At 39.7% G+C, this 27,598-nt stretch overlaps 1 protein-coding gene and 1 long non-coding RNA gene across 4 annotated transcripts in view; one reads left to right on the top strand and one right to left on the bottom strand.

Moving 5' to 3' along the window:
* The window catches only part of BLNK (B cell linker), a 75,345-nt gene extending 48,849 nt beyond the window's left edge, over positions 1-26,496 (top strand). For all 3 annotated transcript variants that reach the window (XM_028513827.2, XM_036027082.1, XM_036027083.1), the window contains exons 8-17: positions 35-106; positions 9,479-9,548; positions 11,238-11,265; positions 12,074-12,116; positions 14,390-14,474; positions 14,933-14,964; positions 18,002-18,078; positions 18,907-18,990; positions 21,176-21,331; positions 26,102-26,496. In XM_028513827.2, coding sequence (XP_028369628.1) covers positions 35-106; positions 9,479-9,548; positions 11,238-11,265; positions 12,074-12,116; positions 14,390-14,474; positions 14,933-14,964; positions 18,002-18,078; positions 18,907-18,990; positions 21,176-21,331; positions 26,102-26,221 — 767 coding nt within the window. In that variant the 3' untranslated portion in view covers positions 26,222-26,496. The remainder of the gene's footprint in view (positions 1-34; positions 107-9,478; positions 9,549-11,237; positions 11,266-12,073; positions 12,117-14,389; positions 14,475-14,932; positions 14,965-18,001; positions 18,079-18,906; positions 18,991-21,175; positions 21,332-26,101) is intronic.
* Positions 12,964-13,868, bottom strand: LOC118500879. The gene is made up of 2 exons (XR_004903460.1): positions 13,778-13,868; positions 12,964-13,300 (listed from the first exon to the last, which is right to left on the bottom strand). It is a non-coding gene; the product is annotated as an uncharacterized LOC118500879 (long non-coding RNA).
* Positions 26,497-27,598: the final 1,102 nt, after the last annotated feature.

Genomic DNA, 27,598 nt, shown 5'->3' with positions numbered 1-27,598 from the left:
CTTGAATCATTGCGTGTTTATTTGTGTGTTTAAGCTCCCATGGTGAATAGATCAACCAAGCCAAACAATGCTTCCAAGCCAGCCCTTCCTCCAGTGACAGCTTCAGGTAAAGTAGATGTGTGATGTGGTGCTTTTTAAAATTGTAGAATGATTGCATTTGAGGATTCGGTTTTAATTTACTCCAAATAAGATAAACAACTGAGATCACATAGTAAGAAATAATGACTTGCATTTTCAAATTGCTTAATAAATGGTAACAGGAGATCTCATCCTCATTCACTGTCTGGTGGCACCAATGTTGAAGGGACCCTCCCTCCCCCATGACCTTGGACCCCTATTAGATAAGCCCTGGTTCTCATCCTACCTCACTGGGTACTTTGCTGGCTTTTCCTCCTCCTCTCCCAACTGAGGGTGCCTGCACCATTCAGCCCTCAGCCCTTTGTGCATCTTTCATCATGGTGGTTAACAGCTTGGGGTTTGAGCCAGGCAGACCCGCGTTGGAATCCCAGTCACCAGCTGTACCACTTTGGGCCTGTACATCACCTCCGCAAGCATCAGATTTTCTCACCTGTATGTGGGAGAGTGTACTACGACAGGAGAATTCTGAAACTGTGAATGCAAAACCCTTGGTGCAATGTCTGGCACACAGTAGGTGCTCAGTAAAGAGGACCATTTTCACTTCTTTAGGGTTCATCCATTCTTCTGGCTTTACTTCTCTTGTCTACGGTGATTACACTCTGCTGTCCAGCCCTGACCTGCTTTCCCTCCTGGACACTGGACATTCTTACTGCCTCCATCACCTCCCTACCCTTTGGGCATCCCTGTTCCACTTTGCATGCCAGCCTCCAGGCTCCATGTCTCAGAATGCCTATGTTCTTTCCAAAGGCTGCTATTGGTTTTTCCTGAATTTTCTCTACTATTTTGGTTGCCACAACCCTAGTCCAGGCTTTCTTTGCTTCATCTTCTCACACCTTCTGCCTGTGAGTGTCACTGGTCATGACTTTGCCTCTAGGCTCTCTTCTCGGTCACTAGCCTAAGCTTCTCAATGCTTCCATGTGTTGCTGGTTTCATCCCATTACGAAGTTAGTTTTTACCATGCCTCCATTACCCAAACCTGAACTCCCAGTGGTGCCTATACAGTTTGGCAATACCAAAACTGAGGCCAGTGAAGCCAAGTGGTACCCACACGCCCCCATTACAGTACAGAGAGGTTCAGGAGCCTCCTTCTAGCCCTCCCTGCTTCTCCCTCTCCCCTCCATCCGTATCTCTCTCTCTCTCTCTCCTCCCCCCCACTCTCTCTCTCTCTCTCTCTTGCTTTCCCAGAGCTGAAGGCTGAAGACAAACGACTGGGAGACAGAGCTCTGCTTCCAGGGCAATGGTCCTTGAGAAAATATGAAAGAACAGTATTTTTTTCCTCTTCCTACTTCCATTGCTTGTGCAATTGTTCACCCCATCACAAGTTCTTGTCCTATTTATCCTCTCCCTTGGAACCCAAGGGTTCTTTATATTTGTGGAGTAACAGTCAGAACCATCAGCTCATTTGACTTCTGAGAGCAAATGTCAACCCACCAACCTAACATCAGTACATCATGATTGCTTTGGTCCCAGCTGAAACGGAGACTCCTCGCACAGGAGAAGGCTGTTATCGCTGGAACAGAAGACCTTTAGTTGACATAGATAAATGGAGGCCTACACTCTCCTTTAGAAGAAGAGTTTAATAGTCTCTAGTGTTTGCATCTTCAAATACCCTTACCAAATCAGTGCTATTCTTCCTAAAACACATCCCATATTCCAATCATTCTGTATTTCATGAGTTCTACCTTCTGGTCTTTGTGTTCTTGCTTTTATGTCATCAAACCCTACCCATCCTTCAAGGCCCAGCTTGAGGTCTCCCCCTCCTGGAAGCGTCCTATGGTTTCTGTAGCCCTGAGAGAGCTTTCCTGTGCTGTCTCATCCCACTTACACTTAATCCCATCCCTGTTCTCTAATCACTGCGTGTCTGACTCTGATCTCCCTAACTAGGCTACAAGTTCATTGAAGACATTGTCTTAAATGTCACTTGTTCAGGAGGCCTTTCTTGGCCCTGTTTTTGCACTGAATCCCCTTGGTCTGCACTCCTTTAGTTCCCCACACTCCATCTTTATCCCCTAGTCCCTCCTGAGTTCTCTCTCTCTCCCCTATAAGACTCTCGGTATCTGTCTCACAGCTGTGTTTCCAGGGCCCAGACAGGACTGGCTCAGAGTAGGCACTGAAATGGTAGATGGGCCAGCTGGTAGAGAGAGTGTCTGGGCCCCCAACGCTGGCTGTAGTTAAAGAATCACATGGCACCATCATGAGGGCATTATCCCAGTGGATTTATTATCCCCTCATTTTCTATTAATCAAGTATAACTATATAGCTCTATTTACTAGAGGCATCAGATAAAGAAACCAAACCTGAACAAGAAAACAATGTCCTGATTATATGATTGGTGGATACAGACAGGAGGAGAAAGTACAGGAGGGGAAAGGAAGTAAGATAATTTGAATGATTAGACTGCTAGCATGTGTCCCTGAATAACCCTCTGTTATATGTTAAAAGCCTCAGATAGTGCCCTCACAGACGTCATGAAAGGGCTAAGGTTTCAGTTTGGTGACATACCACGTAGCTTGCCTCTGGTAAACGTTACTTTTGGCTCTTTGATGGCTATTAGGTGCTCATGGAGGATTATGTAGAGAATTAGGTGCAGGGGCAGCTTCTCCTCCCCCTTTGTGTTCCGGACTGAGAAGCCCTGTAACAGGACTGGGCACGGACTCCAAAGCCAGAGGGCTCAGGTTCTGGCTGACACTTGCAAGGTACCAGACTTCTAAGAAGCCAAATAATCTCTCCATTTCCTAGAGTCCACCTCTGAAACATGAAGGAGAAAATGCCACTTATGCTTAGGGATACTGTGAGAATTAAATGAGTAAATACATAGGAATCACACTCCTAAAATTATAGCTCTTTTTCACATACTGTTCTTACTCCAAATCCCTAGTTTAACCTGCCTAAATTCATGAACAGTCTGGCAGAGCACCCTGTACACATCTCAGGAAACAACTGTGCTTCTTCTGTTTTGTGTGAAGCTTTACTCGAAGTCAGGGTTTCTCAGCCTCACCACTGTTGGCATTTGGGGCTAGAAAAGTCTTTGCCATGGGGGCTGTCCTGTGCATGGCAGGATGTTTAGCAGTACCCCTGGCCTCTGCCCACTAGATGCCAGTAGCACCCTTCTCCAGTAATGACAAGCCAAGATGTCTTCAGACATTGCCAAATGTCCACAGGGGCAAAGAACCACTGCCTTAGACCAACTGCAAGATTCAAGCGCATTGTGATTTATCTCTCAATGAGCATTTAGAAGATAGTGCAAGCTCTGGCTGATTTGTAGCTTTTGTCAGAAGAGGGTAGACAGAGATTGTATTTCAGAACTTCCTTTAAGTAAACAGCATTGTAAAAATATTCTATGTTCTTATTTCCTAAAATAGGGAAGGAGTTTTGGAATTCACAGTTCCCTGCTAATATGCAAGTTGAATTTTACATATAACCCAAGTCGTTCTGAAGCTGTTAAATTAAATGCCTTTATTTTGTAAGAATCAGTGCAGCCCCTGAGAGTAAGAGCTGCTTCAGATGGTATGCAAGCCCCCAATGACAGTAAGGTGTCTATAACAGCTAGATGACATTAAATCCCAAGGGCTTAGAATGCAAACATGGAATCATTAAGAATTAAGGAAACTTACCTACATTGTATGTAAAACTGAAAAAGAGAATGATGCATAAGATATATGTGGTAGATGGAAAAACTAAGGATAAAGTGTTTTCTTAGTTGAGAAGCTTTGGCAAGCACCAGCTTGTACAAAGCCTACACTGTTCTATCAAGTGTTAACATAATTTTTTTTATCAACACAATCAAAAGAAAGCTAAGTTTTCACTTTTATCATATCGTTGGACACGTTTCCCTCTATCGAGTTCCCAAGTTCTCCCTTGGAGTATTCCAACCAAGAGTGTGGCTTTGTCGGAAGGAAAGGATCCTGACAGTAAGGAGGGTACCAGGTAGTCCCACCCAGACCCGGAGCAGCAGAAAGGGTCACTGGCCTGTGAAATGGAAGAGTCACTCTCCATCCTCCCATGTGCATCCACAAAAGCAGACCACTGTTTCACTAATCTTTCCCCAAATGAGGGAGAAACAGCAAGTGAATCTGCATGCCAAATCATGTCCCAAAGTAACAGTATGAGGTGCTGCCTGGGGAAGAAAGTGCCTATCTGGGCTTTAAACTCAAATGGCCGTGGTTTTCAACCCCAGCCCTGCCACTTAAGCTCTCTGAGACTCACTTGGCTCCAGCTGGTATTCAGTGAGGCTTAGAGATGGTGCATTTAAAGTACCTGGTACAGAGCTCAGGTACTGGGGTGATCAATAACAAGATGCTAAAACAAAAAGAGCAATAATCATATTTACTGAGTTCCTTTATGAGTTATAATTTTTCACTCCTTTTTCATGTGCAATTCAATGATTTTTGTAAATTATTACATTTACAGGGTTTTGTAACCATCACTGCAGTCCAGTTTTAGAACTTTTCCATGCCCACCTCAACTCTGAAAGATTCCTTATGCTCATTTGTGGTCAGTGCTGTTCCCACCCCCAGCCCCAGACAATCACCAGTCTGCTTTCTGTCGCTATAGATTTGCCTTTTCTGGATATTTCATATAGATGAAGTTATATAACATGTAGTCTTTCCCATCTGGCTCCTTTTACTTAGCATAATGTTTTTAAACCTCAAATACTTTTAATCCCTTTCCAACAATACTACTTTATATTTAGCTAATATTTTACATTTTTTAAGTTGCTCTGTTATCTTACCACAGTAACTCTGAGTCAGGTAAGGTAAATGGTGGTGTCCCCCTTTCACAGAGGGGGAAACTGAGACACGGTGGCTTGTAAGGGATCACTCAGCCAATTTTCTGGCAGAGAAATAACTAGAACCTTGTCTTCCTGATGCAAGACCACAGGTTTTTCACCACCTCTGTTTTCCCCCACCAGCAGAGGAGAATGAGCATGCCCTCGGATCTGATTGGAGAAGTTATTTATAAGGAGGGAAGGGGGAAGGAAGACGTTGGCAGACTGTTTGGAGATATGAAGGAAAGGGAACCTCAGCAGAACAGCCAGGCAGTAGATGTGACAATGATAATGAACTCAGGCCAAACGAGCCCTTAGCATTTAAGAAAAGGGAAAACCCCCTGGGAGGAAATTCTAACTTAGACCTTTTTCACACTTCCTTATTTTTCAGATAAGGTTTATTGTTCCTCTTCCTTGAAATCTTCATTAAAATCTATGAGCAGCCAAGTGTATTTTTAGGGTCAATCTCAGGTATGAAGAATTTACTCAAATTATACCCAAACTATTTCTTAGTTGGAAGAACAGTATCAATTTGGTACAGTAGGTAATAAACCATAGTAGGACTCATACTACATACTCAGATGACATTTCAGTTTATTGTCACATGAAATGTTACAAATTCCAACTGTAGTTTCTTTTTCAAAATGTTTTTAAGAATCACATCTAGGTCTTGTGACACGTAGGTAGGAGTTTCCTGGGAGGGGGCATTTTTTTACAGGGTGCTGGGGAAGAGGGTTCATGGAATCAATACCACCCACTCTGTGCCACTGAGTGCTTATGTAAATGGCCCCAATGTAAGAGTTGTGTGTCTGGAAGGGATTGGGAGTAGATTGCAGCATGGGAAATATGGTCAATATTACCATAATGGCTATGCATAGGGCCAGGTGGGTGTGTGAAATATTGCAGGGACCACTCTGTAGGGTGCATGACTGTCTAGCCATTGTGCTGTGCATCTGAAACTAATACAGAATAATATCGAATGTAAACTGTAATTGAAAAAAAAGACAGAAAAAAAAGACTTGTGTGTAGAAAGAAAGCAGATGGACACTGAGGGAAAGCCTGAGGGCCTTTCTGGTAAAATACAGGAGAAGAAACTTTAAGATCTCTTCTTTTTAATACTTTTTTCAGAAAACAGGAACTATGCAGGTTCATTTTTATTGCTATATTTCTTTTTTGAATGCTTAATTTTATTTTCTCTCATTTTAATTTTAATTTTAATTTTTTTAATTTTAATTTTTATTGTTGTTCAAGTACAGTTGTCTCCATTTTCACCCTACCACACCCCTGCCACATATTTTTAAATATATTTTGTTGATTATGCTATTACAGTTGTCCCATTTCTTTTCTACCCTTTATTCCCTTTTACCCTGTATCCCCCTCCCATCATCATTCCCCCACCTTAGTTCATGTCCATGGGTCATACATATAAGTTCTTTGGCTTCTTCATTTCTCATACTATTCTTAACATCCCCTGTCTATTTTGTACCTACCATTTATGCTTCTTATTCCCTGTACCTTCCCCCCCATTCTCCTGCCCCCCACTCTGCACTGATAACCCTCCATATGATCTCCATTTCTGTGATTCTGTTCCTGTTCTAGTTGTTTGCTTAGTTTGTTTTTTATTTTTTTAGGTTCGGTTGTTGATAGTTGTGAGTTTGTTGTCATTCTACTGTTCATATTTTTTATCATCTTCTTTTTCTTAAGTCACTTTAATATTTCATATAGTAAGGGCTTGGTGATCAGGAACTCCTTTAACTTGACCTTATCTAGGAAGTACTTTATCTGCCCTTCCATTCTAAATGAAAGCTTTGTTGGATAGAGCAATCTTGGATGCAGGACATTGCCTTTCATGACTTGGAATAATTCTTTCCAGCCCTTTCTGGCCTGTAAGTTTTCTTTTGAGAAATCAGCTGATTTCCCAGCCTTGTGGGAACTCCTTTGTAGGTATCTGTCTCCTTTTCTCTTGCTGGTTCTAAGATTCTCTCCTTATCTTTAATCTTGGGTAATGTAATTATGATGTGCCTTAGTGTGTGCTTCCTTGGGTCTGACTTCTTTGGGACTCTCTGAGCTTCCTGAACTTCCTAGAAGTCTATTTCCTTTGCCAGATGTGGGAAGTTCTCCTTCATTAATTTTTGGAATAAGTTTTCAATTTCCTGCTCTTCCTCTTCTCCTTCTGGCCCCCTATGATTCAGATGTTGGAATGTTTAAAGATGTCCTGGAGGTTCCTAAGCCTTTCCTCATTTTTTTTTTAACTCTTGTTTCTTCATTCTGTTCCAGTTGAATGTTTATTTCTTCCTTCTGGTCAAAACCATTGATTTGAGTCCCAGTTTCCTTCCTGTCACTGTTGGTTCCCTGTACATTTTCCTTTCTTTCACTTTCCATAGCCTTCACTTTTTCCTCCATTTTGCAACCATACTCAACCATTTCTGTGAGCATCCGGACTACCCGTGTTTTGAACTGTGCATCTGATAGGTTGGCTATCTCTTCATTGTTTAGTTGTATTTTTTCTGGAGCTTTGATCTATTCTTTCATTTGGGCCATATTTTTTTGTCTCAGCATGCCTGTTATGTTGTAAGAGCCTTAGGTATTTGCCAGGGCAGGGCAACCCATATTGCTGTATTGTGGTGCTGTATGTGGGGGAGGGGTCTGAATGAGAACAATGCCACTTGCTCAGCTCTCAGCTGGCTTTCAGTCACTTCCCACACTGCCCATAAGTAAATTGGGCCCTTCTGGTGCTGATTCCTGGGTGGGAAGGTTTGTGTACATTCTAGGAACCTGTGGGTCTCTCCAACAAACTTTCCTGTGAGGCTGGGAGTTCCTCCCACCACCGCAACCCTCACAGGTGTTTTCAGTCAGAAGTTTTGATGCTTTACTTCCCCATACTGGAACCCTGGGTTGCATGGTCCGTCTCACTCCCCAGTTGTTCCTCCCAGTATTCCTGCATGCAAACTTGGGACCACTCAGTCCCACATTTAGCTGCAGCCTTGCTGTGAGTCCTCTCCCCACCTGCTGCCCATCTCCACCCCTCCTACCAGTCTGGATGAATGTTTCTTCTCTAATGCCTTGGTTGTTGGACTTCCATACAGTTCTATTTTCTCACAGTTCTGGTTATTTTTTGTTTTTAAATTTGTTTTTGCCCTTCTTTTGGTTGTGCGAGGAGGCAAAGTCTATGCCTCCATCTTGGCCAGAAGAACCCCACCCCATATTTTTAATACTTTTTGAGGCCTTTTTTTGTTTTATTTGGAATAGCTGGTCCTGTCAGGTGAGGTGGCATGAGGTACACGTTTTCCCCTGTTATGCATTCTGAGAGGGCAGAGGCCTGTCTCCACTTCCTCCCCTCTCCCACAGTCCCTAACACAGTGCTTTAGAGACACCATGTCCTCAATAATTCTTGGTAGTTGATATTTACTTCAGTGCTTGCTTATGTGTGCTTTATCTCACAAATTAAAATAGTATATGCTGGGGGCAGGTCCGACCAACATTTACAGAGTATCCTCTTTAAGTCCATTAGGAATTGCGGACTTATAAACATAGGTTCTTAATAAAGTATTTATTCAGTTCAATTTAGCTCAATAAATAGGCTTTGTCTCACTGAGCAGTAATGTCCATGCAGGTGGCCAGGAGCCTGAGAGGAGGCAGCCAGGATGTGCTGAGGGGAGCTGGCTTAGCTTCCAGCCTCTCCCCCTCCAGGCTTGCTCTCTATCTCAGTGGTGAAGCTGTGTGTCTCTTATCTTTTTCCCTGACAGTGATTGACTGGCTTCTATCTTCAGGGAAGGGGAGGGAAAATTAGGTGCAGTGGACAAGGCCCTCTGGGTCCCTTCTGTGACCTCAGAAATGAGATCAGGACAGTAGCTTGCCACTTGTCACAATTTGCCTGTTTGTGCAATGGGCAAAGGCCCTCAGAACTCAGAAATGAATGAATGAGTACCTTTGAATGTGAAGTTAGGTGGGAGTACTGGTGTTTGTGTGACTATGAATGAGCAATGTCAACAGGTGTCTATCAGGAGTGGTTGGTCTGTGCCTCCATTTCTAGGCACCTTTGGCATGCACGTATCTGCCAGTGTGAACTCTTGGCTCTTTCCCCTAGGAATGCTCGTGTGGCTCTCACTGAGCCCACAGAATTAGGGGCTCTGGGTTGGTCCCATGGAGAAAGGAGAAGGTCATTTAGAAATGTTACTATCATTGACTACGTTCCTTATACTGTACTTTACATCCTCATGACTATTTTGTAACTACCAATTGGTACTTCTCAATCCCTTCACCTTTTTCACCTAGTCTCTCAACCTCCCTTCCCTCTGGCAACCATCAGTCTGTTCTCTGTATCTATGATGAAGTCCCTAATTCACATCCTAGTTCTGAGCCCATTGCAGACATTTTTAAAAATGTTTCATCATCTTCACCTACAGGTTTGCCCCAATAGCTTCAATGTAGCTATATCTGTATATGCTTAACTGAAAGTAACAAAAAAAAAAAGTCCATGTATTTCTAACCCTGTCAAAAAGGCCAGCCTCACCGTGACCATCAGCCCCAGATTCAGGATTTGGAAACTAACCTGTGTATACGTTTGTATAGGTCGAAACAGCGGGGCCTGGGACTGTAAATCATCTTTACCTGCTGCGCCATCCCCACTGCCCAGGGCCGGGTGAGTACCTGAGAAGCAGCTCGGAGACTGGAGTGGACATTCTCCACCACTGCTCTGAGCAGGACTTGCCAGGAACCATAAAAGAGTCTTGCCTGAGAATCGGAGGGAGGGTGTCTTTCCTGTTTCCATACAGAAGAGCACACCTGCCCAAGTTCAGACGCAGGTGCACTTCACATTACAATAGATGTGTTCCTGCAACCCTATTGCCCTGTTGTTCTCCTCCACCCCCACAGCACCCTTCAAGTTGTACTAGGGGTGCCTCTACTGAAACAAGAAATTACTAGTCTGTCCTCCCATAAACTTTTAGTTAAATCTTGAGTTGTTTGACTTTCAATGTTCCACAAGGCAGAAGCTCTAGCACCGAAATAATCTTGAGGCCCACATGGAGGTTTCATCTTTACTTTCTGCTCATCTTCTCTGTCAAGTTCTTAATGCTCTCTAAACAAACATGTAGTTCACACAGCATTCCCAGGGGTGTTCAACTAAAACAACACTGCCCAGGTTCCTTTGAAAAGTGAGGTAAGAAAATCACTTCTTATTGAACCACAAGCGTTTTTGTAAACTGTCAGGTGAGGATTGTAATGTGCTAATGTTACAGTGGTACATAATGCCACAACTTTACATTGACTCCACAGGCTGTTGTAAAGGCGCATTAAAATATGTCTCAGCCGGCCTGCATTCTATCTCTGGGGAAAGCAAAACAATTAATTTTAGGGTGTTTGTTAACCAAAACTCTGCACATTTCCCACTTTGGACAAGTTACTGAATTTTTTTGAGCCTTGTGTTTTAACCTCTAACATGTAGTAATAATATCAATTGAAAAACATTACTGTGAAGTTTAAATAACATGTAAAGAACCTAATTCTGTGCCAGGCATCATAGAGGCACTTGGGAATTGCTAGTATTCTTCCCCCATGCTTCCAACGCTCAGCCAGAAACAAAGCAAGAGAGACAGACCATATGTAAAATAAACACAGCAGAGAAGCATTAAACCTTAGAAATACTAGATTCCAATCTCTACTGGAAGTAAAACAAACCAGAATTAACATTCTCAGCTCAGGCAAGCACCTTCAAGACCACAAGTCACAGTGATTTTCAAACTCGTGTTGGTCTTGGCTTTCTCTCCATGGAATAAAATCCTTGGCTGAAGTCTAGAAGAGATAGACCCCTAAGAGCAGACGGAAGCTGGCATGAGGAAGTACCCGCTGCAACCTCACCTGCATGACCACCCACATACCTCCCGTCTTTATCTCCAGGCAGCCGCCCAGGGTGCTGTTGGAGGAGGGAGGGCTCTGTATACACATGGAACATACTGATTCTGGTCCTCATTTTACAGACGAGGAAACTGAAACTCCAACTAGCCTCACAGCAGAGAGAAAGAGGCCTGATGTCACAGAGTAATTAATAGCGAAACTGAAACAAGAGCTCAGTTATGCCAGCTCCCTGGCAACTGGCACTTTGTTTATCCCCAGTGAACCCCTTTGCCATCTGCTGGTGGACTCTGTCTGAGGTGGGGGGGTGGGTCACAACTAAACCCCACTTCCTCCCTCTCCACCCTTCCAGGATAGTCTTTCTACACACTCCTATCACTTTCATAGCTCTAGTTTAAATTTGAGACTAAAATGATAAGCAGATGGCTCTACTTTATCTTTTTGTGTTTTAACAAAGCCAATCTTTTTTATTCCCCAGGAGAAAGCCAGCTACACCACTGAAGACAGTAAGTTAATTTTGCCGTTAAACACACTTTCTTTTCCCACAGCATTGATTCTTATCCACTTATATACGTTGACTGTGCTTCTAGCGCAGGTGAACGCGGCAATCTTAGCAACTGAAGTTGTTGCCCGGACAGTCCAAGAAAAACCTAGAGTCCTCAGATAGTCTGAGAAAATGCTTCCTGGGAGGAGTTCATCCTCATTAGACCCTGGCAGCTTCCCTGAGAGGCAGCGGCAGATCAGGGGCCCAGATCTCTGCCTCCCAAGACATCTGCCTTCCCCTCCAGGATCCCCTGTGTCCACTTCCCAACCCTGTGGCTGGGAACCTGGCAATTGTGTATCAGGCACACATAGGCCTGGCTAAACTCAGATTCTGGCCAGAACAAAGGAAACCTGGACCAGCACACTATTCAAGGAAGCCCACCTTGACCTGGTATCTACTCTGCAGACTGACATTTATAATCACCCAGCAAATCCTGAGACAGTGGGGCCCTGAGATGAAAGCCATGTCAGGCTCCTACTGTGCAAGTGCTACTGCCTGGAAATTGCTGGGGGTGATGGTATCCATCAGCCCTACAGACAGAGCAGGGAAGTCTCAACACCAAAGGGACATTGCTCCTTCTATGAGACACATCCAATCAGTTGTCACTTAAAGTAAAGGTCATACTGGAGACCACATGTTTTTAATTGTTGTTCTTGTGATTGAAAGAATAACTATGCATCAGAGAAATGTTCTCCCAAAATATTTATTTTAATGATATTGCTTTGACTTTTATTTCCACATTGAATATCTTTGCTTCTTTTTTTTAATAGATGCCACTTGCCTCTCAACAGAATGCCTCAAGTGTTTGTGAAGGTAAATCTCTATTATTTTAAAGGAGGAGCATGTCCTCTACTTTTAATTAAGGATTTGTATGTAAATGTCTTTCTAAATTCTTTCATTATTTATAAGCTAATCACAAATATGAAACTCAATTTTCTAAACAAAATGGATTTCCCATTGCAGTGAGTAGTGAGTAGCAAAGCTGGTCAGTACCTGAGCTTGCCTGGGCAGCATCTTTGGAGGGGGTTACAGTCTGCACACCCCAGACCTGTCTGTTTGCAGACAGGTGTTCCTTGCCAGAAACAGTGCCATGGCCTTCCATTGGTATGAAGACTAATTCAGAGCCATTCATGCATCTTAGACTAATTGTTTAGTTCAGGAACGAAACTTTTAAAACCTTGTTTATTTGAACTAGTTCTTTTGCTAAGTTTTCAAAATAATATTTTCAGAGTTCCAATGTCTGTCTTAGTGTATTTTCAAGTGCCTTCCTTCCTGTGTTTTATCATAACCCTAAAACCTTACATCCACTTTTTATTAGAACATTCCAATTTTTAAAATATTTGTATTTGAAAAATCCTGGAGGGGGTGGGGGGACAGAAAACAGTAAGAACCATCCATAATCTCAACACTTAAAGTACCATGTAAAAGTTAAACTTCTGTACCTATCTGATTCCACACTTGAAGATACCTAATGCTAAAAACTTAGTGATTGTTTCCTCATTTCCTGAGTTAATACAGGCAGATCTACTTAAAGTGTTCTGGTTTCTTTGATGATGGATGGTGGACATTTTCTGAATGTCCATTACAACACACCTGTCTGCTTTACTTGCTCCAATCATTAACTCCTTCAATGTTTTTTACATCGGTTCCCGCATCTTTCTCCCCCAGGGCTATTTCTGAGTATCACTCCCTTACTGTTGTCTTACTTTCTTCTGCCTTTCCTTTGAGGCGTCTGCCCTGCTGGTCTTCCATTCCTTGCTGTCCTCAGGCCTGCTGAGCAGGGAGCTTGGAGTGACAGTGGAGCCACAGTGTGGGCCTCTGCAGGAAGTTAGTACAACCCTGTGCAAATTTCATGGCTTCAGGAGCCTCTGAAAACCAGCCAAGAAGGGGCTCATGGGGTGGTCTGTGTGGCTCAGATGTCCTCATTCCCCAAGGACTCCCAGTGCAGAAGTGTGGCATGCCATCTAAACCCAAAATGGGGAGCAGCCTCCTCCCACCTACAAAGGAAGCCTCCAGAATGACAAGGCCAAGAAGATGTGGTCAAAGCTAGTCAGTTATGGGGACCTAACATGCTCATTGTTCCTCCTCCTGAAACTACCAAGTTGTTAAGCTGTGAATGAAACCTCTCCCATGGCAGCTCGAAGTAACTTGCCACAAGCTTGAAGCATGATCTTTAGAGGTTCAGGGCTTCTGAATTTCAGTGCACCGCAAATAGCCCTGAAGTCTGTCTTACCATTTGAGTCTTTGAGTTCCTTTACTTTTACTTGAGTTACTTTTACTCCTATGGGTTCCTGTAACAGGAGATTAGCAACTCTCAACCATTTTTCCATGCAAGAGATACACCAGGGACATACCCAGATTTTAACACACTCTAGACCAAATTTGAGGGAGGATAAAGCATTAAATAATTTATAATCACACCTATTAATGGTTCAGGAGTAAAGTTCATGATGGGCTTCAACATAAATTCTTACATTGCAGGCTGTGCCCACTTCCCTGAGTATTTGTTATAACTCCTCTTCCTCTCCCCCTCAGGAAAACACAGTGATGCAAGAGAGGTTAACATTGTTATAGAATAACCTTGACTTTGCTCAATTAATTTTTCAAAAAGAGTAGATCATTCACAAAATGTCATATCTTGTCACTTATCACTAAGAAATTTCTTAGAGTCATGTCTTATGACTAATGAAGACACACACACACCCAGGGTGTGGTAACACCTGTGGGAAGGCCACATAGAAAGCAGGAGGTGGGTGGCTAAAACCTGCTCCTGTTCTGGCTCCTACCTGCATGCACACACCTAAAGGTCCAGATCCCATGGGCTCAGTCCCCACCATGTGCCTTGCCCAGAGATGAAAGCAGAGGCAGTAGAGTGTGCCTGTGACACTGGGGGTGGGGGTGCTGGTCCAAATAGCACAAACATATCACCAGACCAACAGGTGTACAAATAGATGACATCCTAGGGAGACATATGTTCATAGGAAGACATCCATCTAAATCCAGTGCTCCTTGGTTGATATTGCTAGGTTTTGGCATGGGGACAGACATTTCACTCTATTTCTAATATGAGAATTCTCTTGATACAGAAAAACCTATACCTGCTGAACGCCACCGAGGATCTAGTCACAGACAAGAAGCTGTGCAGTCACCAGTGTTTCCTCTTGCCCAGAAGTAAGAATCCTTCCCTTTGAAAACTAGTTTCCTCTTGTTGCTGCAGGCATTATGCCTGCATTGTCACACCACACAGTGACATTGGCTTGTGGTGCTTGGTAAAGATCTGGTATTCCATTGCTTTGCAATTAAATTTGCAAGGGTGTTAAGTTTTTAAGTAGGTAACAACTTTAAAAGAATGGCTTAGAATCTCAGAGACCTAATATTCAGGTTAACTATTGGACTTAACTAAAATGTCACACCTTAGTCAAGGCTCCTCCTTTTTCAAAAGGAAAGGGAACCATTTTTCTTATTTTGAGGGGTTTGGTGCCTCTACTACCTTTAGATCTAGTTTACTGGCCATTGCTGTTGATTCCTTTGTGAGGTTCCTGTTCACAGAATCTTCACTGAAAACAGAAAGTCAAACTTACTCATCTTGTGCTCTGCCCTCTAATTAACCTGAAATTCTTTTTTTTCAGGCAAGTCCATCAAAAACCCGTACCTCTACCAAGTAAGTACAACGCAGTCATGGAGAGTGTTATCAGGCAGTAGTGGTGAAGTCTGGATCTTCCTGTCCGAGTCACCTGGGTTCCAACAGAACTCGTCACTTCTAGCTGGAGGACCTTGGTATCCTCTCTAGCTTCATCTGTAAAATGGGCTAAGAATATTTTTCATAGACTAGTTTTGAAAAGTAGATAGATTTGAGATAGTTTTTATGTTTTCATTTTTAGTATTGACTGAATATTTTACTGGTCATACTGGTCATATTTTACTTACCTGATTTTTTATGAAACCAATATGACTGTTTTCAAAAGAAGTAAAACAGCCTCTGCAAAGTACCTGGTACAGTGCTTGGTACATAGAAGGTCCTCAGCAAATGATAGCTCCTCCAATTAAATCTGAAATACATTTCAATGAGCATAAAATAGACCTGTCAAAGGTACCCTGGAAAAATTTGGAAAATATCTGGATAATTTTCCCAAGGCAAACGTTACCTCACCCTAAAAATATATGAATCAGATAAGTTATGCGTGTAGAACATAACTGCCCAAACCTTGATTTGCTTTCTATTTAATGTAGGGGAAAAAATGAAAAAATAAAACAAAACAAACCCTATTTTACCTGGGTAATTTGGAAAATATGCCAAAATAATCAAGATTCAATAAATTTAAATACAGAGAATAATATTTTTTATTATATATACCAAAAAAATTGCTTATACTGAACATAAATCAGTTTTTTAGGTTTTTAATTAGATTTTTCATTCTTCTTAAATAAATGAAACATACTAAATACAAATTTTTTGAAGATTCTGAGCACAATTTGAAAATGGTTTAGCTCTAGAAATTTTGTTTAACTATGTAAAGCTTTTTCATACCTTTTATTATTTTCAACCCAAAGTCATTTCTTCAATTGATAAATATGTATTGACCATCCACCCTGTGCCAGGTGCTCTTCTAGATACAGGGAATCTAGACAGAGCAGCGAATAAAACAGAGCCCTTGCCCTTTACTGGAGGAGACGGGCAGAAAAAATAAACAGCCAGATGAATCACATAATGTCAAGTAAACACTGAAGTGCTCTGAAGAAAAACAAGGCAAGGAAGCAGAGGATCGGGTGGCAGAGACGATTGGTTTAGATGGGGCAGCCAGGGAGGGCCTCACCTGTAAGATGGAGTCTACAGCTGCTCTCACAAAGGGCTGATGTGAGGAAAGAATGAGTGAAGATGTGGAAAACAGAACAGGACTGGAGCGAATTTATAGCTGAGAAAATGTCAGCCTTGAACTCCCCCAACTGCCCGAGCTGCAGAAACCACCAGCCATCCTGTCCTGTGTATCTTAGGAGAGCCTGCCTACTCCCCATCTCCTGCGTCTCCCCACACCCCTGGAACCCTCCCTTCCTTCAGACCCAGCATTGCTGGGCCCGCCAAGCCCTCACCACTCCTCCTCCGCTACTTTGAACATCCTGCTGTCTCCTGTGAATTCCCAGGACACTTTCGTCTGAAGCCCTTGGTTTATCTAAACCTGGTTCAACCGCAGATTTTGCCTTTTAATAAAGGACAACTCTGATGGCTCTAGGCAAAACCTTAGAGTCACCCTTGACTTCCTCGCTTGCTTTCTTCAAATATATTCCAGCTATTTCTTCAAAAATACACCTGGAATCCAACAACTCTCACAGCTTCCATTGATGCTGTTTCTTTCCTAGCCACGTCATCTCCTGCCAGGGCTTGCAGAACACTGAATTGGCCTCTTCTCTCTGCTCTTACCCCCTTTATCTATTTCCAACCCTGCAGCTAGACTGACCTTGTTAAAAGCAAGCAGATCACATTACTATTCTGTCCAAACCCTCCAAAATCTTCCCATACCATGTTTGTTAAAGCTCAAGTCATGTCCTGCAAATCTGGTTCCTTCACGACCTCCTGTCTCCCTTATTACTCTTTCCTTTCCACACTGCACTCCAGGCACAGTGGTCCCACTCTGTGGGACCTCAAATATATCAGGCCTTGCATTCACTGCTCCTTCTACCTGGAAGGTTCTTTCCTTGCCTCCTCCCTCTCCATTTGCAAATCTTACCCAAATGTCTCCCCAGTGAGGCCTTCTTTTCCTGACCAGTGTATTTAAATGTACTACTTGTCTGAGGCTGTCTCCAATCCCTTTCCCTGCTTATTTTTCTCCAGAGCACTTATGACTCTGTAGTATGATATATATATATTTACTTGTGTCTTTATTGCCTATCTCACTCCACTAAAATTTAAGCTCCAGGAGGGCATAGCATTTTGCTGTTTTGTTGACTTGTATATTCCCAATGCCTTGATCCTTGGCAGGCACATAATCATGAGTGAATTAATAAATTAGTTAATGAATGAATGAACAAATGAATGAACAAATGAAAGCAGCTGAGTATTTTCTCTATTTCATGTGTCTTCACACTTAGACTAAGCTTATGCCTAAGGCAGCAATTCTCAAACATTTGGTCTTAAGAGCATTTAACACTCTTAAAATCAGACCCCCAAAACTTGAGTTTATGTATTCCTATTGATATTGGATGTATTAATTAAAACAGAAATTTAAGGCATTTATTAATCCATTGCATTTAATATTTTATTAAACTCATTACATGTTAACATAAATAACATATTTCCTATGAAAAATAGCTTATCTTTTAAACAAAAACAATTAGTGGGAAGAGTGATATTGTTTTACATTTTTTAAATCTCTATAATGCCTAGAATAACAGAGGCAACTGGATTCTCCTGTCTGATTCTATGGTCAGTCTGTCACAATACATTTTTCTGGTTGAAGTATATGAAGAAAACTGGGCTTCACAGAGATATGCATCTGGAAAAAAATCCCATGAAAGAATCTTGGGAATTCCAGACATCCTCAGACTATGCTTTGGGAACTATTGCTTTTAAGGATTGTGTGTGTGTGTGTGTGTGTGTGTGTGTGTGTGTGTGTCCCCTGCAGCACTACTATAGTGTTGCAGTATAGGCATAATAACTGCTCAAGAAAAAATAAAGATCCATTGATTTTTCAAATCCCTTTCAGGGTTTCCGGAAGGGGGCAGCCCAACTGTGGATGTTCCATTACCCAGGTTTTCATCTAATTCCAATGTGTCAGAACAGGTATGAAATAAACACTTGTTGTTACCAGTAAACTGCAGGAAAGGGCATGTCTTCTTTCAAGAGAGAGTTTGGAGTGAAGCTTGAGAACAGACTATATTTTAAGTTGGCTTGTGAGTCGTCATTTGCTGATGGGTACAGAATACATTTTTGTTTCAGTTATTAAGACCTTTCTTCATCTGTTCCAATCTGTATTCTAGATGCCCTAAATAACAATTCGTGGTTCTTCAAAACTATGAAAGAAGTGTGTTGCTTTTTATTGTTCTTCCCCTCACATAGCTTCTCTTAAAACTATGTAATTTTCCCAGAATAGATCTGTGGAGGCATATGCTATCAAAACACACAAAACGGCACAGCCTGTAAAAAGAGTAAGGACTCTCTGTGCCCTTGGACAAGTCTCTCTAGGCTTCCTCAAATATAAATTAGGGATTACAGCATTTATCCTTCTTGCCTTTAAAGTAGTTACAAGAATCATATATGATAATATTTATAAAAACACCTTGGAAATTATAAAGCACCCACAAAGCAAAACAAAACAAAAAAAATAAGATCAAAAAGGAAAGGGAGATTATAACTTATTTAGGAGAAAGGAAGAAATGGTTCAGGAATCTAGCAGGGTTTAGTTCTTATGTTCAATTACTAAGGTTAGAAACTAAGGCCAAGTGGGAAAAAGTCAACTATATAACCCTGTAATTGACCAAAGGAAGCATCAACTCTTTACAAACTACTGGTCTACAAGGAGTTAGGCCTGTCTTGGTAATGCAAAATGGAACTCTGTTTTTCATGCACAGAAGTTCCATCTCATGCTTAAGAATTCCCTCTATTTCACAGGAAGCTGATGTTCACTGTAAGCCATGGTACGCTGGTGCCTGCGACCGAAAGTCTGCTGAAGAAGCATTATACAGATCAAACAAGGTTTGACCATTTTAAAATCTCATATCCTGTCCTCAGCCTGTAATAGGCACTGTTGTCATCCTATTAATAATATGCTAATTTAGTAACTGTAATAATTATGGATGCAGGGATCTTTTTTCTTTACTTAGGAGGAATTGCCATCCCCTCCACTCTTTCAAGCATTTTCCCCTTTGTTCCTCCATCTCATCTCTACTTGTCCTTCCATCTGGACAAGGATTCATAGGCTCCTGGGGGCAATCTCAGAAAGGCTTGGTGCTACATGAGACCCATTCAGGAGTGCACAGTAACAGGCTATTTTGGATCAATGCATGGGATAAAATGCTGAGGTTGAGATGGAACAAAGGACATGGAAGGAGATTTTAGAAGCATCCAGGCCCAATCATGGAGGAACACTAGGCACAGTTTGGACAATCTGAGATTAAAGTACCACTTTCTCTTTCCCGCTCCCATTTTTTTCACTTGTACCCTACTTTGTCAGAATATGTAATATTTGCATACTATTTTTGCCACCCTCATTTTAATCCTAACTCTACAATTAAACATAATAAATACTTTCTATCATTCCCTTTGCTGGCTTCATTGGTTATCTCCTTTTGTTTGATGAAGATTACCTTGTGCTAGATTCTCAGAGAACTGTTTCCATTATCCCCTGAGTTCTTGCACATTCAAAACTTTTTTCATAGCCCTAGACCTGGAGAAAATCTTGGCTTTATATAAAATCTTTGGCTTGAGCTTTTAAAAGTGTTGCTCCACTGGATTGCCTTGTTCTACCTAATACTATTTTCTTGCCACTATATATAATCTAATATTTTATTCTAAAACTCTGTAGACTTTTTGTTTTTAAAGTTTAATAGTTTAACCAGAATATGTCTCTGAGTTGATTTCCAGGTCAATTTTTTCAGACAGATGGAAGCCTTTCAATAAATAGTTTCGTTTTCTCTTATTTCCAATATGTTTTCTTAAATTATAGTCTTAAAGAATCGTTCTGTTTCCTTGTTTTTTTCTTCAAGGACTCAATCTGCATGCATTTTGGACCTTTTGCCTTCCAACCAATTTAACTCTGTTGCTGTACTTTTTAAAAAACCTTCCCCCACCCTTCTCTATCTTAGTGGTTTCTATGCCTTCCTTCAGAGATTTATTAAATCTTCATTTGAAATAAGCTTGCCTTTCTTTTTATTTTCTTTGCAGAGAGTTTGACCAACTGTTGTTGCATTTTTTTTTCCTATTTTTTGTCCATTTTTAGTTCATAATTTTTGAATTAAGGATTCTAGAATATTTTATAAAATATTCCAATATCTAAATTTGGAATGTTGTGTTGCAATTTTTATCTGCTTCAATATATGTTTTTGGAGAGAGGATTTTCATCACCTGAAATGCTTTTATTCCCAATTTCTACTTTCTTCTTAAAAGTACTTTGGAATAAAACTTGATCATTTTTTTATTCACAGACAACTTATGGACATGGTTCCTTGTTTAAGAGTACCCTCTAGGTTTCATCTTAATGTGTCCCTTCACACATTCTAAATCCTATAAACATAATACCTTATTTAGTGAATCAAAAAGTACATTGAGCGCTGGCTGGTGTGGCTCAGGTTGCAGGTTCAATTCCTGGTCCAGGCATGTACAAGAGGCAACCAATCAATGGTTCTTTCTTGCATCTTTCTCTCTTCTTCCCTCTCTCCCATCTTCTCTCTCTAAAAGCAATAAAAAAATGTCCCCAGGTGAAGATTAAAAAAAGTGCATTGATCTAATTCACAATTTTCTGTAAGTATATATAAACATGTAAATATAAAATATGTTTATATTTTGTATAAGTATGTATTTACTGAAGTATTTTCTTGGAAAATAATAAAACAAACTTATCAATAATAAAATCATGCCTTGGCTGGTGTAGCTCAGTGGATTGAGCATGGGCTGCAAACCAAAGTGTCACAGGTTTGATTCCCAGTCAGGGTACATGCCTGGGTTGCAGGCCATGACCCCCAGCAACTGTACATTGATGTTTTTCTCTCTCTTTCTCTATCTCCCTCCCTTCCCTCTCTAAAAATAAATAAATAAAATCTTTTTTAAAAATAAAATCATATAGCTAAATAATTATATTTTAAAAATAGGTACTTTCACAAACTAATATCAACCTGTAGAAATATAAGACTAACCATAATTATGCTTCTTGTTTAATAAACAGGATGGATCATTTCTTATTCGGAAAAGCTCTGGCCATGATTCCAAACAGCCATATACATTAGTTGTATTTTTTAATAAGCGAGTTTATAATGTCCCTGTGCGATTTATTGAAGCAACAAAACAGTATGCTTTGGGCAGAAAGAAAAATGGTGAAGAGGTGAGTAATTTCTCTTTTAATCCAACTCTATAACTATGTATTGAACACAATGGCATCATACGGTGTTAGAAGCTAGAGATGAGGAGAAAGGACACAAAAGTACTTGGTCCACATGCATTCATGTTATAAACAGATAAAGTACTATGTGTGGGGAGTATATCCTCTGAGAGAACAGAAAGGAGGAAAGACTGTCATGATGTAAAGGCTACACTTTGAGTCCTTTTATCCTGCTACTTAGTGGGGTCAGTCTGATTCAGTATTTGAGTCCAGGGGATCATAAAAATCAAGATTAAAATGTCAAGTGATATTAATATTACAAAAACATCAAGGTTAGCATCCAGAGCTCCTAAGTCAAGAACCAGGACATCAACTCAAATTCCAAGGTAGATGGCCAGGGAAGGATCAGAAGAGATACAGTAGCCTGAGTTGAAACATTAGACTATACCTTGGGCCAGAATAATCTTTTGGGCTTGCAGCAAGAAAAAAACATTAGGTCAGTAGATCTATTCAATACAGGAGGTCTTGAATATTAACCAAACACAAACTTCAACACCTCTTTAAGCTGGACACCAAACTCAGTGCTTACTATGTCTCTGTTTAGCCAGTTTGTTCCTATAAATGAGCCCTGAAATATGGAGTGGAATTACCCATGAATGGTCAGAAAGGGAGTGGGACTTGTTCTGGTCTTGAATGATGGGCTGAATTATAGGTAGAATGAAAGTTAAAGCGGATGAGAAAAAAAGTGGAAAGAGCAACCTAAGCAGAGAAAATAGCATTTTAAAAGTTCAAAATATTTATTTTCAATATTCTTTCAGAAAGAACTACATCCATTCCAAACTCAGCACTTGTTAGGTAGTAAATTGTTAGAAAGTGTCATAGTTTCTGAAGTGTTTATCTTCTCCACTAGATGAGGCCAGGGACTAGGCTATGCCTTGCTCACCTCTCTGTTTCTAGAACCATAGCACACTGGCTGGCTTCAGTGGGTGGTTGATAAATACTTATTAAATGAGAGGATTTGTTGATTGAGTGATTACAGGCAAGAGAATAGCATTTGTAACATGAACTGATAAGGTCTTATGTCAATTAGTGTACTCTTTATTTTGTTTTTTTTTTTAAAAATGTGCTAAAAACACATATAATAAAATTTACCATATTAACTATTTAAAGTGTATAGTATAGTGGTGTTACATATATTTACAATATTGTGAAACAGATCTCCAGGACTTTTTATTTTGCATATCTGAAGCTCTATTGAATAACTCCCCTTTCCCACTCTCCACAGTCCTTAGCAACCATCATTTTACTTTTTATTTCTATGAATCTGACTACTTTAGATACCTCATATAAGTGGGATAACATAATACAATGTTCTTTTGTGACTACCTAATTTCACATAGCATAATATCTTCAAGTTTCACCCATGTTGTGACAAGATTTCTTTCCTTTTTGAGGCTACCTAGTATTCCAATGTATTAGACACCACAGTCTGTTTATCCATTCATCTGTTGATGAACATTTGGGTTGTTTCCACCTCTTGGCTGCTTTAAATAGTGCTGCTGTGAACATGGGGGTGCAGATATCTCTTCAAGACTCTGCTTTCAATTCTTCTGGATGTACATATCCAGAAGTAGGATTGCTAAATCATATGGTAGTTCTACTTTTAATTTTGGAAAGAACCTCCATGTTGTCTACAAAAGTGATTATATCATTTTATAGTCCTACCAACAGTGCACAAGGGACGCAACTTTTCCACATCTCTGCCAACACTTGTTATTTTGTTTTTTTTTTTTTAATAGTAGCTATCCTAATGGGTGATTTCATCATGGTTTTGATTTGCATTTCTCTGATTGTTAGTGATGTTGAGCAGACTTTCCTGTTTGTTGGCCATTTGTATATCACCTTTGAAGAAGTGTCTACTCAAGTCCTTTTCCAATTTTTTAAATCAGGTTATTTGATCTTTTGTTGTTGAGTTGTAGTAGTTCTTCATTATTCTGGATGTTAATCACTTATCAGATACACAATTTACAAATATTTCCCCCATCCCATAGGTTACTTTCACTTTGTTGATTGTGACCTTTGATGAACAGGAGGTTTTAAGTTTGATGTGGTCCTATTTGTCTATTTTTGTTTTTGTTGACTATGTTTTTATGTCATGTCCAAGAAATCATTGTGAAATACAATCTCATGAAGATTTTCTCCAATGTTTTCTTCTAGGAGTTTTTATAATTTGGGTTTTATTTTGCTTTTAATTAAGTCTCAGATATTTAGAAAATGCAAAACTCTTGAATCTGAAACCACAGATACTGATCAAGATTAAAATTGGGTTTTAAACTATAAATTTCATTATCATTTAACACCAGTCTTCATTCTCACTACAACCTTTATATGACAAATCTTTTAAAGTAAATGCTCCTAATAGTAGTAACCAGTGGTAGGAGGTGGTAGTGATCCTAGTAGGACAAAATGACTTTGGATGGGTGGTTTCATTCTAAAGCCTCCTCAGGAATCCCATACTTCTACAAGAGGCTTAAAGGTGGATGAGGGAGCTGTCCTCTTTAGAGGTCCTGAAACTCGGGTAAATGGGATTCCTCTTGGCCTAAAGAATCTTCATCCCTACCTTAGAATGGATAGATCAGAGATTTACCTCTCTCCCCATATATCTAGCCTATGGACACCAAAATAAATAGTATATTATTATAATGGCAACTGGAAGTATTGACAGTGTCCATTAAAACTCTTACTTAAATTATTTATAATAAAAAGATTGTTTCTCCCATTTACTGAGCATCTGAATGGAAAATGAAAACTTTAATTACATGATATCATTCCTGCAGATATTTTTAAAAGTCCGTCTGTTTTTTTGTTTGGGTGTATATGGGTAGAAAAAGCAACCAACTGATTGTTTAATTTTTTATGTAACTATTTTGGCATAGATACAGTATTGAGTAGCTTTATAGCTCTTATATGTGTTTGCTTTTTTATTGATCATGAGATTATCAGTTATCAAACAAGTTGTTTGTTCATGTATGAATAGCTCAAATACACTGAATTAGTCCAGGCAGGAAAAAAGAGGAGTACTGAGGGGAAATGCATCTAAGTTAAGCTCAATTTTTCATGTAATTAAATTTAAAAAATAGGCCAAGACCACTCCCTTCTACAAACATTTCAACTCAACCCCCTTCTTCAAACACTAAATCCCCAAGCAATACTCAAAAATATTCAGGGACTAGGAAAGAATAAGGTCCTTGTTTAAAAGTATACCAACTCTTTCTTATGCTTCTTGGGCTCAGAACACACTTTTTCCCTTGGAATCCACTTCAAAGAGGTTGTGCTATTTCATTTCTGGTTCTTTAGTCCATAAATTTAACTTCCAACTGCACCAGTTTAACAACATTCTATGGCAAACAAACTGAATGAATGTTTTTATGTATATCATTGGCAATAGCAAAAGAATTGAGTGATTGAAGAGCCAGTAAGATATAAAAACTGCATATACTCAAAGGTCCCTATCTCTCACCTCCCCACCCTGATCTAATATTCAGATAGCCAATTATCTAAAAGACAACTAGTGTTTCATTTGAAAAAGTTGACCAGTATTCTGAATACTTTACTTAATTCAATATATAGATATTTAGAAGCTATCCAAAGAAGTAATATGGCTTTTAAAATTTTTTATTCCAGATTTTTGTCTTTATCTAAAAATTAAAAAACAATAATATTGAGTGGCGATAATTGCTAAATTTATGGCACTGTTGCAAAACACCTTTTAAAAAGTGACTCTAAGCCCTGGCTGGCGTAGCTCAGTGGATTGAGCACGGGCTGGGAACCAAAGTGTCCCAGGTTCAATTCCCAGCCAGGGTACATTCCTGGGTTGCAGGCCAGAACCCCCAGCAACCGCACATTGATGTCTCTCTCTCTCTCTCTCTCTCTCTCTCTCTCTCTCTCTCCCTCCCTTCCCTCTCTAAAAATAAATAAATAAAATCTTAAAAAAAAATAAAAAATAAAAAAAATAAAAAGTGACTCTAAATGCATTTATTTGATGATTGTGATCTGTAGCACTTTTGTATAAGCAAATTTGATTTCATGTTCTGTGTTATGTTTCTTGTACCTTTCATTTAAAACATTGATCATTTTAAGAAAAAATATGACAACCTTAAAATCTAGAGAACAGGAATTAATATATGGAAAAATAAATATGTATGTTAAAAGCCTAGCATGGAACTTCATTTTCAATTAAGCATTAATTTACCTCGAAACTTACTGGGCACCAAAGCAAAAATAGAAATATGAAGGTTTATAAAGCTTTCCTTATTTATTAAAAAAAGAAAACAGAAGAATATGAATTTATCTGGGAAATAACTCTTCCCTGACACTAAATTCTAAGGTTAATTTATTACAGAAGTCTTTATATCTAAGACTGTACAACTGAACAATAAATAATGTAGAGAAATTCACTGTATGACAGTTTTACACTTGACACTAAATAAAAAGACAAAATATTGCCTCATAATTCAATGAAGTAATTTCTCTAAGTACTTACACTAATTGAAGCTGTCAGTTGTGTTTTTAGTCTTTCTGAAAATATGAAAGGCTGAGTTCTGCCCCCTTGAAGGTTATAGTATTTGTTAAATTAGATATTTCTGGGTAGAATGCGAGCTGGGACCTAATAACTGACTGACTTGAGAAAATAAAAAAAGATGGGGGGAGCGAAGCTTAAAGTTAATATAAATGCCAGTGTATAATTCATCTACGTTTTTTTTTTTGTTCCAGTACTTTGGAAGTGTGGCTGAAATTATCAAGAATCATCAACATAGTCCCCTGGTTCTTATCGACAGTCAGAATAACACAAAGGACTCCACAAGACTGAAATATGCCGTTAAAGTTTCATAAGTTTTTTTTTTAAAAAGGAGGTCAACATCACTGCTCCAGACATTTTGCTCTATCTCTACTTTTAAGAAAAAGTTCCCAAGCTTCATATTTTGGATTATGAATCAACCAGTAATAAGACAGAAGACGGAGGCTGCTTTTGAGGTGGTCGCCTGTCTCCTTGTAAGAAGCTCGCTTGGACTTGTTCTATTGCCTGACCTAATGAACTGTTAATATCTGGTGAGGAGGAGTCATTACGCTATTAATATTCTCCAAATAAACATTTTTATTTAAAAGAAGGAGGTGTAAAGTATTTTTAGTCATGTAGGTAAATAACACTCTTTTCAAAATAAGAAAATAATAATCTTGGGTAAAACAAAGCCACTGGAAATTTAGGCCACTACACTGCTCACTGGTACACCAATGTAACTAGGATATCTACTGCCAGTGCTCAGCAATTATGTTTTCCTTACAATTTTATTTGTAGAAAATAAAAATATAGATAATTTACGATAGTTATTAAGTACAGATAATGGAGGGAGGTGTCATAGTTCCAACTATGGGAGATGTATATAGAGGTTTTTGTCCATGGTTATGTTGTCAACTTTGCTTAGTAAAATAATTATATCCTCTTTGATCTGCTTGTCTATTAAATGGACACTAAAGTTGATATGAGGTTCAAAGTAAGATGAGAATAAAACTAGACTAAAAGCCGAGGGAAACAGAGCAAGGGCAGGAAAGCAGACAGATGAACACAAAAGATACCATTGTGAGCAGCCATATCCAAGGTCTTCTAGTTCACCCCAGAAATGTATTACCTTTTGTACTTTTTATTCTACTTGTACTTTAGACAACATTAAAATGATAAATTAATTAACAAGTTAAGATAATTCTAATAATTAAATGAGGAATGTTCTTGATCACTGAATAAGATAGTAATCTCTGAAAGGATTATGAAAGGCTGGAAGGTAACGATTTGGGAGTAACTCACAGGCTCATCTGTAAAGATAATTGTATTTTTAAATGCCATATGCTGTCATGATTACTATTTATAAGTTGAGTTGTGTTGCCCAAAGAAAGGTATGTTGATGTCCTGACCCCTAGTATCTTAGAATGTGTTCTTATGGGGTCTTTACCAATGTGGTCAAATTAAAATGAGGTTATTAGGGTGGGCCCTAATCCAATATGATTGGTATCTTTATAAAAAGGGGGAATGTGGACACAGATGCAGACACACACAGAAAGGAGACGAAGTGAAGAGATGCCTAGGAAGGGCGCCATGTGAAGACACAGGATTAGAGGGATGCATTTATAAGCTGAGGAATGCTAAAGATTGCCAGTAAACTACCAGAAGCTAGGAAGAGGCAAGGAAGGATTCTTCTGCAGGTTCCAGAGGGAACA

Source organism: Phyllostomus discolor, chromosome 5, assembly GCF_004126475.2.
Source record: "Phyllostomus discolor isolate MPI-MPIP mPhyDis1 chromosome 5, mPhyDis1.pri.v3, whole genome shotgun sequence".
Lineage (NCBI taxonomy): Eukaryota > Metazoa > Chordata > Mammalia > Chiroptera > Phyllostomidae > Phyllostomus > Phyllostomus discolor.
This window is presented reverse-complemented; position numbering and strand designations above follow the sequence as displayed.